At 41.0% G+C, this 15611-nt stretch overlaps 2 protein-coding genes across 2 annotated transcripts; one reads left to right on the forward strand and one right to left on the reverse strand.

Moving 5' to 3' along the window:
* Positions 1 to 2097: 2097 nt before the first annotated feature.
* adgrf3b (adhesion G protein-coupled receptor F3b) lies at positions 2098 to 7636 on the forward strand. The gene is made up of 9 exons (XM_034527775.1): positions 2098 to 2306; positions 2408 to 2548; positions 2710 to 2912; positions 3512 to 3697; positions 4495 to 5802; positions 6425 to 6466; positions 6568 to 6597; positions 6682 to 6758; positions 7299 to 7636. The coding sequence occupies exons 1-8, from the start codon at positions 2153 to 2155 to the stop codon at positions 6748 to 6750; spliced, it is 2133 nt and encodes a 710-aa protein (XP_034383666.1). The 5' UTR covers positions 2098 to 2152; the 3' UTR covers positions 6751 to 6758; positions 7299 to 7636.
* Positions 7637 to 7942: 306 nt separating this feature from the next.
* Positions 7943 to 14065, reverse strand: mep1a.2 (meprin A, alpha (PABA peptide hydrolase), tandem duplicate 2). Its single transcript, XM_034528388.1, has 14 exons — positions 13999 to 14065; positions 13865 to 13889; positions 13720 to 13773; positions 13591 to 13628; positions 13438 to 13513; positions 13227 to 13344; positions 12898 to 13073; positions 11999 to 12220; positions 11252 to 11398; positions 10702 to 10917; positions 10184 to 10630; positions 9275 to 9448; positions 8841 to 9045; positions 7943 to 8247 (listed from the first exon to the last, which is right to left on the reverse strand). The coding sequence occupies exons 1-14, from the start codon at positions 14056 to 14058 to the stop codon at positions 8097 to 8099; spliced, it is 2109 nt and encodes a 702-aa protein (XP_034384279.1). The 5' UTR covers positions 14059 to 14065; the 3' UTR covers positions 7943 to 8096.
* Positions 14066 to 15611: the final 1546 nt, after the last annotated feature.

Consider the following 15611-nt stretch of genomic DNA (forward strand, 5'->3'; position numbering starts at 1 on the left):
CACTCTTTCTGGCATTGTATTTTATATCATGTTCCACACCATATACAGTACATACAGTAAGGAGCTGCTGGAGACCAGCACTACATGGACTACGAGTCACAAGATCATCTGCATACATAATATAATGAACTAAAGTATTACCAATCATGCACCCAGTATTACGGGCTTTCAACTGCTTGGACAGATCATCAATATATAGATCAAAAAGAACTGGGGACTAAATCCCCTCTTGTCGGACTGAGTGGTCGGAAGACTAGAAAAGCGCTATACAAGTAGAGGTCCATTTTCCATTTAGCATTGGTAACCCAAAATGGGGCTGAGACACTTTGGCCCCATTTAACTTGCGTAGTCTGGTGGGCATACCATACCAGTAAGCCAGTACTCTCCCAATTTGTTTGGGGACACCTCTTTGACTCAATTTTACAAACCGCTTTCCATGATTAACACAGTCAAAAGCTTTGGAGGCATCAATAAAACACATGAGAACAGATGAGTTTTGACCTCTGTATGACAAAACCAGCCCAATTACGAATACAACTAGCCCAATACCAGAACTCAAAATATGCCTGTGCCAAACCATAAACACTGCATTTAAAGTCCAGCATAATTGCTATCATTGCCAAATGTATTGTGATATCAAGTAACACCAACAATGTTTAGTACACTAGCATTAAGTAGTTTTCCCTGTGAGCATTTTCATTAACGCGATTCCAACTCGTGCACCATATCCTGTCAACATTTTGATAAAATGCTCACAATACATATGTAAATATGTGAATTTACTGAGCTTTGGTATCATCCCCAGCCACACCTTCTTACCTTTCTCTTTTATATTTCTTCACGTATTTTGTTCACTTTCCAGGCTTCTTTTCTTCTAAGTGGTTAACTTGTTTGCTTTGCGAGTTCCATCCTTACTTTTCGCATTTTTTAAGATAAATGATCGTCTAACATTAAAATCATTACCAATCATCCACTGAGAGGAGTGAGAATGCATCATGGACACTGAACCAGAAGTCTCGCATAGACATATCTGTACGGACTCAGGTTGTCATTGAAAGACTATACCTCCTACTTGTACTCTATTCATAATTATTGTATTGCTGTGTATTGATATGGCCTTCTTCACACAGGATTGGTCACCATAGAGGCCCCAGAGGCTCCAGTGTGCTACAAGTCGGAGCCAGTACTGAAATGCACGTTGGATGAGGCGACAGATAGCGCTGGCTGGAACTTGAGCACAAAGTATGGGAACTTTGAGCTTGACGCTGGCAGCGTGGTTAAACTGGACCACAACTGTGCCACAGTGGAATACAAGTCTTGTGTCATAGTTAAACTCCAGGGTGTGACAGGCATCTGGTCAGGCGAGTACAAAGCTAAGATATACTACTTTTTACTGTTTTGGTACAAATCGTAATCCCTATCAAGAAGATTTTGTATTTTATCATAGAGCATGCTTCATTAATTCAATTGGGTGCACATTTTTGTTGACAGTTACTGCACTGGTAATAGGGATTGGTGCAATATTTGTATGGTAGCCGTTGCTTAGCCCCATGTGTGAATTGAGAGCTCCATGACTCACGCACGTTAGTTACACCGCGTCCCGCTTCACGTTGCAGAGTAGTGTGCGGGATGTGTACAGTAAGCACAAAGCTACTCATTGCCGTGTGTTTTGGTCTGGTCATCAACTCAACCCATGAAAGAGAGACAGCTCACTTGAGCTAGACCCCTCCCCTTTCTGTAGAGCCTGTCCCGGGGAGTGTCACGGAGCGGGGGTCATTCCTATGTTAGCTATGGTCTTATATCCTAATGGTCATATGTTGTATGGATCAGTGCTAACAATGTCATACATAATAATACATCAGTCAGGGGCAGAACAACTACTTTTGCTTTCAAGGAGTTGTTTAATTACAATACAAATCTGCTGGCGACACTTCTGACCTGAGTCATCTGTCACATTCAGCCAGTGCTGATGTACATTTCCCCACTGCGGGACTAATAAAGATGATCTTATTTTATCTTATACTGATGCTGATCTTTGCATTTTTCCGACATGTGCCCTGCAGGCTTATACCAGTGTGGATTCACCAGCGGGTCAGTCAGGCACACAGCCAAGGCACCGCTGAGTGTGATACTCCTGCCTGATGTAATCACCATGAAAACCGACCCTCTCAGTGTGGACTGTTTTGAAAAGCTGAGCACAGTTTCTGTTCCTGTGACGGTCACTGCCACCATCTTGAACACCTCCGAGCACTTTGAAGTTGCGTGGAGCTATATGGAGAACCAGGAAAGTAATCCCTCTAACATTTGTAAGTAACATCAACGCACATTTTTCTTCACAATAATTCTGCAAAATGACGGATTTCCACAACCCCAAACCTAACCCCCAATAACTACTCTTTCTTTACAGCTGATGGAGATAACCTGGTCTACACTTTCATCGCTAATGTCGTTTGCCAGAAAATCCCAGAGGCACATAGGGTTTCTGTCTCTTTTAAGAATATCATGAAACAAATAAAAGTTGAAGAAGTGGTCATCCCAGTAATTTATGGTAAATTATTGTAATTTTATTTTTAATTTTTTTTTAATTTAGTCTCTGGCATCATATACTATATTCTTACATTCTCATGCTGCTGTATTACTTTGTATATAGTTACACTTATTAGCAATGTCTCATGCATCAACTAATAATTTCATATATTTTTGTCCAAGAGGGTGACATATTTTGTATAGGAGAATCTGATTTAAATGGAGATATTTGGCCAGATGCCCCAGGTGGAGACACAGTGATTAATACCACATGTGCAAAGGGCAGGGTTGGCTTTAAGTCACGCACTTGTGAAGGCAGTACCTGGCAGCCTGTGTTCTACTACTGCATCAACCAAGAGTTGGAAAGAGTTGGAATTGAGGCAGACGTAAGTGTGGCAAAATTATGAAGTTTCATAACATTTTGAGTATGTTTATTTTGAATTGTATGCATTGATTGTCCTCAAATTTGACAAGAGAAAAGTTCTTTCTCCAAAGTTATTCTCCAAAATCTCTATGACGTTCGACCTGCAGAACAACTATCACTGCTCAGAAAGATGACCAATCAAGTGTTGTCTCTTAATCCTGTCACCTCACTGGATCATTCAAATGTTCATTGTATGGCTCTATCAAAAACAATATGATTAATACTGCTACAAATGCCAACCTTGTTCGGCGTAATCTTGTTTGAACTTGTTGAACACACCATACTACACAGCTAGCATGCTAATGTATACATATCTCATGCTGTAAATTAAGATTTAGTAACCCATTAAGTTACTGTGACTACTCCAGAAATTAGGCTACTGTGAAGTAGGTCAATATTTTGGAATGTCGGAATCTGAGATAAATTCTTGTTTCTAGCTAGCTAATTTCTGAATATTGTGTATTTATTTTGTGTATTGTATACATCTTGTGTGGAAATTGAATTTGTGTGCTTTTGTAGATATTTACATGAAGCTGCTTTTTGTTTGTTTTTTGTTTCTAGAACTTCCTGAGGGGACTGAATGCTACCCAGGAGATGGCCATGAATATATTTTCAGGACTTAAGAACAGTTCTTTAATCACGTCTGATCACAGTGACTATATGGCCGACATTAACGCCTCCATCAATATTCTTAATGTGATGGACAATGCATCAGAATATTTTCCCTTGCAAGCTGACGTCCTTCCTGTAAGCCCCTGTTGATTAACACGTTCACTGTAATACATGTGGAATTCTAACCTTGAATGTTCCTGCTTGACCTTGGAAATAGCAGTTTGAAAAAAACTACTCCTAATGCTGCGTTCACGCCAAAAAGGTTGCACATTTTTTGCGCCAGTAGTTTACATACAAAGTCAATGCACAGGCACAAATGGATGCAAAAAACACCATTTTAATGTTTCAACTATTGTTTTGACTTGTCTTTTGGCTCTGATCCCAATATGAGTGAGGAAATGTTGGGTATCTGATGATAGAGAGTCCAATCTGATACCAAATATTTATTAAAATGTTGGTTAAATATGTATCCGACACATTGAATCCAACACCTGTTGCCTACTTAATATAACACATTATTTCCACAAGTGACTCCATAATCAAGGTCCTAATTTAAAAATACAATGAATAATGGAAGTTTAATTTGGAGGTTGTGACCCCTAAAACATGAAGCAGCAACGCAATGTCCTACGAATGACATCTTTGTAACTGGTGAAAGTGAAATCCATTGAAGTCCATTGCTCTTTACTAACGATAATTATCATCAGCACTGAGGCAAATCTGGGCATTTTGGCAACCTAATTGTCAGAACTCGCGCCAGTTCTCCCAGATTAATTTCCACCTCCACACACTGTAATTTGTATTCCATTTGCAGTGAAATGCTCACACGGTAGGCTGACAAAACACATCACAGTAAAGAAAGGTTTGGACTATGATCTGCTTATTTTAGCCGATATTAGTGCCTTGATTCTCCTTTTATTCTTTTGTTTCAGGATCTTATGATCACAGCAAGCAATATGTTGAACAATTCCTGGTTTGGGGTCAACCAATCTGTCATTCACCAGATGTCATCAAACTACCTTGAGTCTGTTGAGGGTCTGGTGGAGAATATCAAGGTCAACAAGAGCGTTCAAAATATTTTGGACAATCAAAATATACAGCTCCATTTTTGCTCGAGTCGTGAATGCAATGTGTCTTTGTTTGGCATCGACCTGAGTCTGAACCTGACCACCGGAATACTGAAAACCATTGCCGTGAAAAATCTAATGGATAAATTAAGAAACAACTTCCGCGAAACGGTGCCTATCAGCCTACTATTATCGGCCACAATTCAGGACAACAATGATTCGACTTTGCAAATCAGACTGCAGTACCCCCAGGAGGAGCTGAATTTCACTAAGCCTTACTGCGTCTTCTGGAACACCACAGTGGAGGACTGGTCAGATGTGGGATGCGTTGTTGTCAAACCTATTAATGGTAACCACACATTCTGCAAATGTGAACACCTGACTTCATTCTCTGTCCTCTTTGCCAAAGAAGATATATCTAATGAAGTCCTAGATATCATTACCTATGTGGGCCTGGGTGTGTCCATCTGCTGCTTGCTGATCTTCCTCACCGTTGAGTTTCTAGTGTGGTCAGCTGTGGTCAAGTCCAACCTTTCACATTTCCGTCACACAGCCATCGTGAACATTGCCACGTTCCTCTTGCTCGCTGACTGCAGTTTCCTGGCCTCTGCCAAGGGAATTGGTGAAACCTGGTGCTTTGCTCTGACAGTATGCAAACACTTGTTTTTCTTGATTATGTTCAGCTGGATGATGTGCTTGAGTGTCATGCTCGTCCACCAGCTCATCTTCGTCTTCAGCCCGCTGAGGAAAAGAGTCTTCATGTTCCTCTCCAGCATCGTAGGCTATGTTTGCCCAATCTTAATCGTGGGATCCAGCTATATGTATTGCAAGTACACCGACAAGCGATACTATGAAAAGAAAACATGCTGGCTGGTTTTTGAAAGACTCTTGGAGGGTTCTATACATGCTTTCCTGCTCCCTGTTGGAGCTGTGATTTTTACAAATCTCTTTTCCTTGGTGGTCGTCATTCTTACTCTTGTGAAGTCCTCGGCCCCTGAAGGCAGCAAGGCGGATGACAAGGAGACAGTCAAAGGCATCATTAAAGTGGTGGTCTTTCTAACGCCTGTTTTTGGACTAACATGGATTATTGGCTTCGCCCTGCTCCTTTTGAACAAGGACAATCTCATGTTTACTGTTGCTAACTACAGTTTCACCATCCTTAATTCCTTCCAGGTAATTTGAAAGCAATCCACACACCAAACAGAATGTTGATATTAGGGATGCATCAATCCTACTTTTTCTCTCCCAGCACAAATACGTTGGCTCAGCTACACATACCAATTGCCAACCTGATACCAGTGCTCTTTTTTCCACACATTTAACCTGCATTCAATCTGTATACTTCATCTTCATTTGTGATCATTTATATGTGAAGTAGCCTGGGATTGCCATGGCACTAAAGTTAAGTCAGCCTGCCATAACTTAAAGGGGAACACCACTTACACCTCGAAGGTCTTGAGGCTCACTACTGCATATGTTGTAAAATAATATATTGATATAATGCAACACACTGTTGACTATATTTGAGCACAAAGCATAATTGATGTAAACAGAGTCCTTCGCTCTGCCCTGTGGTCAGCCCGTCAAGTGCAGCTTGGTCTGGGAAGCCGAGGTCTCTGTGAATGTGCTCCAGTACTAAAGACAAAAAGACAACACATTTAGACAAAGATGTAGCAACATGTATGGGATGTATTGTCCATAAGCAAGACAAGTAGTGTAGTATTACAAATCTTAATTTTTGAAAAAATATCTGATGAAAAATAAAGCCTGTTGCTCTTCATGTCTTCTCTTGCAGGGTCTTTTCCTCTTGATTACTGGGTGTTTTGCAGACCAGAAGGTAGGTTTAATCAATGCTCTATCACTGTCAACATGTTTATTGATTTATTGAAAATGTCCAGTTGTCACTTGTTTGTGTTACTTGTGTTACTATATTATCAGGTTCGAGAGGAAATGTTAAAGCTCATAATGGTAAGTTTACCAATGAGGTCTATCCAGAATAACACCATAAATGATGGAAACATGCATTATAACTCTGGTTTATCCTACCCTCAGGCAAAAACAAAAAGAAAGAGTGGGAGCATGAAGAACTTGACTTCAACGACATACGCAAAAGAAAAATAAAGACGGAGGTCAGTCTTTTGTTACATAATTGGTAGTCTCTGGTGTCCATGCATTTTCTGCATCTTCAATAGCATAAACATTCTTCAGACCCATATTTTAGACCCTTTTGTCTGCCACGCTCTGAAACCTTTTTCAGATAACTTTTTGAAAATCAGATTGTTGCAGTTAGCTCCATGGTAGCTCTGATAGTAACATTATTTCATGATGGATGAATCAGAACACAGTAGAGGCAGCAACATTTCTCATGATTCTACTGTTTACTTATGCAGCAGTGTATTGTTTGGAACAGTTTGGTGAATCTACTACGTGGAACAGGAGAATAACAATGTAAAGTCAAGTTTTATGCGACCACTTGTATCTGTTTTCTGCTTTTGTGATGCAGCATTTTCCAGGTCCAGTGTCCAGTTAATAGCATCTTAACCAACATGCTATGCTAAGTTACATGAAATGGGTTTGTCAGTTTAAGAAGCAGCAAATCACCTTTGCGCCACATGTAAGCAGAATATATGTATTGTGTGAGTTACTCTTACTTGATCTCTACATTTCAGATCGTGGAGATGGACACAGCAGCTCCACTTGAAGCCAACGACTCTTAGTCAGCCTTATGTTTGATTATAGTTCCTAGACAGTTACATACTATTGGTATATTGATAATATAGATGAATGTCCTAAAAAAATGTTGAGTTGTTTATCGTATTTTTATTTACATTTTCACACAGGGATTAATATGTAAATCAAGCTAATGCATGCAATTTGTTTAAAGGGTTTAGCAGATACAGATTATGTTCCATTATAAGTGCCAAATAAGTGTAATACAATACTAAACTGTCACTGTATAGCTTTAACTGACTCAAATCACATTATTGGATGTTTTGCATTCTGTGCGACCAGGTTAAGAACATAGAAGTTTATCATGGTTTAATATTTGGGTTTTAAAGAAAAGTCTTAAATTACTTGAACTATAACCTATATACTATGTGTGTCTAACCACTGTATGTATAATCATATGTCTTGAAATAAAGACAAATAATATAATGTATTTTATTGTTCATTATATCATGCATGATTGAGGACTTTAATCTCAACTATACATTTTATAACAGAATCTATTAAGCAAAACCACATCTAATTATTTTTATCATACAAATCAAACAAACTCATGGTCTTGATTTCTACATATTTAGGGATGCAGCAGATATGGGGCTTGGAATTACATTACATTACATGTCATTTAGAATGAATGCAATTAGTGTAAAAAAAAATAAGCCGATAAAGGGATGCTAATGCTTCTCTCCGGTTGTGGCACCATTGTGTTCTGCTGAATGAATGCAGAGCACACACGTGTTTCACTGAGCTCTCCTGATGACAGTGAAGATGGCGAGTGTCAGAATCACGGTCCCTGCTGCGCCGCCAATCAGAGCTCCCACAATGCCTCTGTCCACATTCAGTTCCTCACACCTCTTACCAGCGTAGTAGGTGGTCTGCGTGGTCACACACCTGAACAACACATCTTATTATTACACAACAATATTTCTTTAAGGATTCTGAAAAAACTACAATTTAACTTCCCATTATTTTTTATTTCCCATTATTGTCCCCCATCCTGATGAAAACATCTAAGCTCGTACATGTACGCACGCGCGATACACTTAAGGATGTCGGTTTGGGGGTTAGAAAATATGGTCACCCTAGCCTAGAGTAGCTTAATTATGTTATACCTTGGCCAGTGCTGAGGGATTGTGTTATTTATTTATTACTTAGCTTTATACGGTGCTGCCTTTTCAATCTTTAGCTAGAAACAGACTAGCTCTCTCCCTCTGCCTCCAATCTTTATGCTAAGATAAGCTAAGCTAGGGGAGACCTGGCTCTAGTTCCAAATCTTAAAAAACCTATAGGTGCAAGTCTTGTGTAAGTGCTTCTTCTAGCTTGAGCCTTTGCCTCATTACATTTAATTTAAATCCATACATTTTTGTAAGTGACGATTTCTCAAAATATACTAAATTCTCTAGAAATCCGAAATGTCCACAATAAAAAGAAAGTAGATATTTAGTAATGCAAGCAACATGTGCTGCATGAACAAACACACACACCTGCATGAGGCCTGCCCTTCACTCTCCACACACACGCCTCCACTGAAACAAGGGTTGGGACGGCAGGGGTTGGCAGCACGAGCTTCTCTGTGTTTTGAAACCTCCGTTCTCATTTCCACTTCGCTGATTGGGTCCTCGTCCGTGATGTCATTGCTCGGTCTGGCCGGGTTGACCGGCACCTCGGTCTTAATCAGGTGGGTCAAATCTAACAAAACGACAAGTTCATGAAAAGGTCCGATAAAGTGTTAGCTCATTAGAGATGGCAATGTATGAATATGTGGCAGTAAAGTGATACCACATTTGAAGGTGCAGAAATTAATTATATGAATCTAACATGCTGAAAATGTTCTGAAAAATGTAGAAAGTGAGTTTTAACTAATTGTCTGATACTCTAGGAGAGCCGGGTAGAGGAGCTGATGTGTTCTGATTCTCACCATTGAAGTCAGCAGTGATGATGAGGTCATTGTCTTTGAGGAAGCTCCTGCTGTGCAGGTGCATGTGAGAAATAAAAGTGCTCCAGCCAAAGTCTGGACCACGGAAGCACTGACAGTTGTCGTCCCACATTGCAGCTGAAGTAGCTGTTGGTCTGTTCCAACGAGGATTATTGTCTGAGGGGGGAAACAGTGGAGAAAAAACAACGTTATCCGTTTCTCCATTTCACATATTTGTGGTTGCAATATGATGTTGAGAGTGGGAGATGATGCAACTTCTACAGAGTCAGGCTTTGAGATTCCTGTTTTTTTTCTTCAGGCTTGTGTCTGTCATGTGACGCTGTCTATGAAGAATATTAAATAATTATCACCGCAAAAAGCAACCCTGTTGCTGCACATAAGGAATAAGAGGAATGCTGGCAGAAGATTTCCAATTGTGGAAAGTGAATATATTTGTCATACAGCTCCATGCATTCTCAATACCTATCGTTTATTTCTCATGTGACGGCTGCACATTCTGCAGCAACAGCGATGCTGATATTGTTTTCACCTTGAGAGTTTGGGTCATCATTGCAAAAATGTGGTCCTGAAGATACCAACTGTAGCAGGAACTGAAGAGGCTCTAAATACTTTTCCTGACGTTAATATTTCTTTCTGTCCTTGAAGGGAGTTCATCACTGCAAGATGTAGTCAAAACTGTTCCAGGTGTGTAGTTGAGATCACAATGAAGGTCAGGTTTGAAAATGGGAGTGATCCCATCGCAAGGTGATCTCTTGTTTTGACGCTGTATTTGGGGTGAAGCAAGAATCTCTAAATCTGAGCAAGTAAAAGCCAAACTAACTGCGTGTCATAATACTATTGGATGTAAATCAGCTAACTAGACTAGAACACTCCTGGGTGACCTGGGCTTACCTGTGGTGAAGCTTCTTGTAGAAGACATTCTCAGTTTCACATCAGGGTCCTGGTCCATGGCAACTATGGTGGCCTGTCTGTTTTCGGCTGGCCACTGCATCACTGCATCATTTTCCCCGCTGCAGAGGTGCAAGGTCATGCCGACATAGTCCGGGTAGTCACTCTCCTTTCCATTCGGGTAAACGCTGATACCGAATGAGTGGCCCTCCGAGTTGAGGAAGCACTCGCTTTTTAACGAACCGCCAACAGAAGTGTTGGCGAGAACGCCGGTGAAGTTGTGGATTTGCCAGACAGCGCTGGGGCAAATGGTCTCAGTGAGGGTGATGTCGTCGATTAAGACGACACCCGAGGAGCCGGGCGATCCTCTGACGCCTTGGAAGAAATAGCGGAACTTCTCTGTCACTCTGAGAGTCACATGGGCTATTTTCCAGGCAGCATGTCCACTTCCTGAAAGACCAAGAAAGCAACCAATTGTATTGTCGTTCTGTGCTGGCGTAAGAATGAGGCAAACGGAATACCTGTGATTGTGTGGATCTTCCTGACATGGCGCACGGTCCCGGTCCCGTCGTCCGTCCTGATCCATATTACCAGTTTGTCCCCAGCTGCTCCGGTCATCTTGTAGAAGAACTGCAGGCACTGCTCGTCCCTCTTGGGGTAGAGGATACGCGACTCCAGCAAGGCGCTGCTTCCCGGTGCGCCGGAAGACGTGTCAAACCTCATGAAGTAGCCAGAATCTGGAAAGGGAACAACCATCAGTACATAATGCGTCAACTGAATTATAGGGATGACGTTGTCTGGAGTTCACCAAAAGGCGTGTGTGAGACTCCGAATGTGTATTTTGTTCTTCTTTTCTGGCCACTCTTTTATAAAGCCCCGCTGTGGAGTGTCACGCTAATAGTGCTAGTTCTTTTCATCACCAATTTTGATAATTTTGTGTAGGTCCATTCCATAAATTTAAAATGTTTTAAAACATTTTAATTCCAGGTTGTAGCGCAACACAATAAGAAAAACTCCAACGGGGGTGAATACCTTTGCAAGGCACTGTTCCTTTAAAGACAAGTGTTGTACCTCTGCAGCGCCCAGCCACGGTGTGGTCCATATCAGCAGGATCGCTCAGCGTCTGGACCCAATCCGCATTGTCCTCCTCATTCTGGATCATTCCACAGATGTTGATGAACTCAAAGGAGCACTGGTCCAAGAGAGTGTGTGTGTTGGCTGTAACAGGACAGTTAGCAACAACAACAAAATGTCTGTGGTAAATATGGAGGATTTACAAAGTACTATTTTAAAAAACATCTGTGGCTCTTATTTGATTACAGAAAGTCATATTTATATTTATTCAAGCCACTCGGGGTCAGCTGAACAAGCTCAACATCGACTTGCGGAACACTGAGGAGGCCGTCAGAGTTTGGTGATATTATTTTAGTGCAGCTTTCAGATCTAGTGTGACGAATGGTAAAAAAAAATGGACCTCTACTTGTCTTCTGACCACTCAAAGCACTTTCGCACATGACATTGTTCACCCATTCATACACTGATGGGAGAAGCCACCTGCCCATCACGACTAACTAACATTCACACACAGTAGGAACAGCTACGGGAGCAATTTTGGGGTTAAGTGTCTTGCACAAGGACACATATACATGGGCTAGTGGAGCCGGGGATCGAACCACCGATCCTCTGAATGAAGGACGACCCTGCTCACCACTGAGCCACAGTCGCCAATACAACAGTTATTTATTTTCACATCACTTCACCACCTTCCTTGCCAGGATGTCTTCGCTAACCTTTAGGCGGACAGGAAAGGAGACTCACCACAGTCGTACATGCGGTTGAGTCTGGTGATGTCTACAGCACTGAAGTCCAGCCGCTGGCCAATGACCTCATTGAAATACGGTATGGCGGTGGTGATGGTGGGGATGCTGTTGTTCTTGTTGAAGGACAGCGGCCGGTAGTGCATGATGGACTCATAATCATATGGCGTGTTCAGATCAGTGATGAAGTCATCCTCATACTTGTTGAAATTGTGCTCCATCCCTGTGAGGAGAAAGTGACATCGCCATGGAGACAGTCGAGTGATGGTTTAGCAAGGCCTTCAAACAGTACGGCCACGTGAAACATGTAGACGCTGTAAAACCTCCTTTCCTTTTAAAAGAATGGTTAATGGTTGGAATTCACTTCCTTGTATTTCATTTTTTCAAATGATGTAAATTTACATTTGAAAACAAATCTGCCAATGCATCACTAATTAAGTTTGATTAGACCTGCTTTGATTAGATTACATAACCAATGAAGACATTGGGGCCATTCCCTCTCAGACAAAGAGGGGCACATTGACAAAAGGTGAATAAAGAGTAATGTTGCTTTGTTTTCTCTGAGTGTTTTTATAGGAAAGTGTATCTTTCAGATCGATTTGAGGAAAGCCCAACATCCAAGATCTGAAAAGTGAAGCCAATGTGGAAATGCCTTAAACTTGCATTATTTAGTGTTTACTTAGCTCCACCCTCTCCTGACACTTCTTTTTGGAAAAAAAAGCCCAAAAATCCACAAACAAATGTATGACATCACATCACGGTGACTATTTCCATTGTTTATACCGTCCATGGGAGTTCTCGTGGTTTTCCCCTTTCACATTTCATCATAAGTGTGTCTTTGTGTTGTTTCTGTCTTGATAGACTTTGGTAATGACTTGGTCTAATTTCCGTTCAACCCACCATCTTCAATCTGGTCCCACCAGATTTTGACATAGCCGTCTCTATCTGAGCGCGACTGTTCGTGGTAAAAGCCCAGAGCATGGAGGAGCTCGTGTTGCACAATGGCCTTGGTGTCACACCTTGCCCCGATGGACACATTCTGGCCTGTTCTATCATCCCCGACATACGACCAGCATCTGCATTGGTAAAACGGCAAAGTGACGAACCGAAGGTGCCGTTAGTGCGTTTCGTCACAACATGTCCACATTGTAACACTTTTGATGACTTGACGGCATCTTCCCACAATGCTGTGCGACCGCCGCGATCACACCCGAGTCAGCGCAGCTCACCCAGACAGCTTGGTGAAGGAGACATAGCTGCTCTCTCCCTCATAGGGCTTGAAGTCCACACAGGATCTCAAACGGTATTCCTCAAAAGCCTGAAGGATCACACCTTTTGCGTTCAGTTCTAGAATAAAGGGAATTCCATATCACCACATGTATATTTACCTTGTCGTTAAATTATTTGTTGAGGGAAATGTACTCTGATGTGCACGTGTACCTAGAGAATCAGTTAAGATATAGGGAATGGGAAACTTCCATCTCCGTGTTTGATCGAGGATGGCATTCCTGCTGGGCTGCAGGACACAATGAAAGCGGTCAGAGTCTGCGTTTGAGTTCTTGACAAACATCTTCTCGTCTCTAAGATACTTACATCAATAGCGATATCTCCCTCAAACAGGTGGTTTAACCCTTAAACACAGGTTCAGTACATATGAATATCAGCCAACAAAGCACACAAACACGTGTATCAAAAGGAGACGGGGCGTGGGAAAAAGTATACCTCTATTGATCTCGAGTATGTCGTCCCTCAGTTCACCAGCATCTACATAATCACCTGGAAGACAAATATATTCTAACTGTGAGAAATATTTTGTATTTTTTTTAAAATGCTTGTTTTTGATCAAGTCAAGTTAACGGGAACAAACCGGTTTGTGTAGGAAGAGCTTGCACCTGGCGAACAAAAAGAGATGCATTCAAATATAAAACCCTCCATGGAGACTTTATTCTTTTTGCAATTTCTGTTTCTCAATGTGATTGAATTTAAAATGCCCCTCCCTACCTTCAAAACCACAAAGACAATCAGCGCGGCAATTTTGCTCAAACTGTCCCCGGAGCCCATGTCGCTGTCCAGACTCAAAGGTGTTTCTCTGAAGCTACAGAAACATGCCTATAAAGACCGCGTCTGCAGAGGAACTTTGATCAGGCTTACGGTGTTCAATGAGTAACAGGCTCTTATACCACTGACTGCTTTTCAGGCATGCACAATAAGCCATGAATCAGAATCAACAGTAAAACAATATGAACTCTGATCTTAAGTCTTATAAAACAGGCAGTTATGTTGTTAGTGTGTTGGACCTCTAAACCCTTTGTTGCTTCTAACCCACAGGAGGCTTAGCTATCTGTCAAAGCCATGTCCTCTTTGTGTTGGAGACCAACGGGAACAGGGAACAATACAACTAGTAGATACCAACATGGAACTTCCCCGGTCCATTGCTTACATTAAGGACATTTATTTATGATTGTATTGTATTGTAAGTTTAAACATGCAAATGAGGCATTATCTTAATAAATACATGCTGATTTGCATAGATTTCCAGAACATTATTGTGAACATTGGATGAAGCCAGGTTCATAATTCTTGTTTCCCTTTGTTGAGATATTGCAGGTGAAGGTTTGGATATCTCTTTGTATCACTCCATAAAGCAGAGAATACTGTCAAAAGAAATATAGAAATCAATTTTCTCATGTTTTTTAGTAATTCAATGTTCTATAAATCAGTCTGTGAATAATATATGAACAAGCCCCTCAATAAAAACCTTCAGACTATAGATAGTAGTGAGCGTTGAACGTTTGGTGTATGTGAGTTGTACTGAGGTGGAGATGGCCTTTACAGATATGTTTTGTAAAATGACAGACATTTTAAAGACACTATGTGAACAGGGTCAACAAATTGTACTGATAGATATCACCATGAAACATCTCCAGCTGGCTACTGACACTGAGACAATTACTTAAATATGCAAATGAGGTATCTTGTGGTGATAATGGTAACTATTGGTGAATTTATGAGAAATCTACACACACCAATGGACAAAGTAAAATAAACACCTAAATGTGTGGTTTGGATGTTTTCTTTTCACTAGTATGAAAGAAGACATGTTATGGAAGATAAATAGCCCAAAGTCTCAAACTTGACAATTGCATTATAAATAAAACAATATGTCTCCCCTTCACTGACTAATGAGATGTGATGGTGCCTTCAGGGTGTGCATGAAAGAGTTTGCATGTTTCAGCACTTGTGATCTTTGTTTACAACTTCGATCGGTCGTGCCATAACACCACTAGAACCTGATAACGTGCTTTATTACATTTATGATAACTGTGCTGTTACCTATCAGATGTCTATGCAGCAGAATTTGTTAATATTAAAGGAGGACTTGAATGATTTTTTATTGCACCTGCACAAAGTTCAGGGACTTAAAAAAAATAAAAGTGAAGTGGCAGAGGAAGATATCTGAACTTCTAATCCCCATTAGGAGTCCACCTAGCCTGGTAATCAGACTGGACTTCATTCATTCAGCCCGACATGGTGTTCCTGTTAGCATTTGGAACAGACCTTCCATCGAGTTTCCTAAATTTTGAAAAAGTGTGGTAGAATTAGGTGCGACTATA

Source organism: Cyclopterus lumpus, chromosome 24, assembly GCF_009769545.1.
Source record: "Cyclopterus lumpus isolate fCycLum1 chromosome 24, fCycLum1.pri, whole genome shotgun sequence".
Taxonomy (NCBI): domain Eukaryota; kingdom Metazoa; phylum Chordata; class Actinopteri; order Perciformes; family Cyclopteridae; genus Cyclopterus; species Cyclopterus lumpus.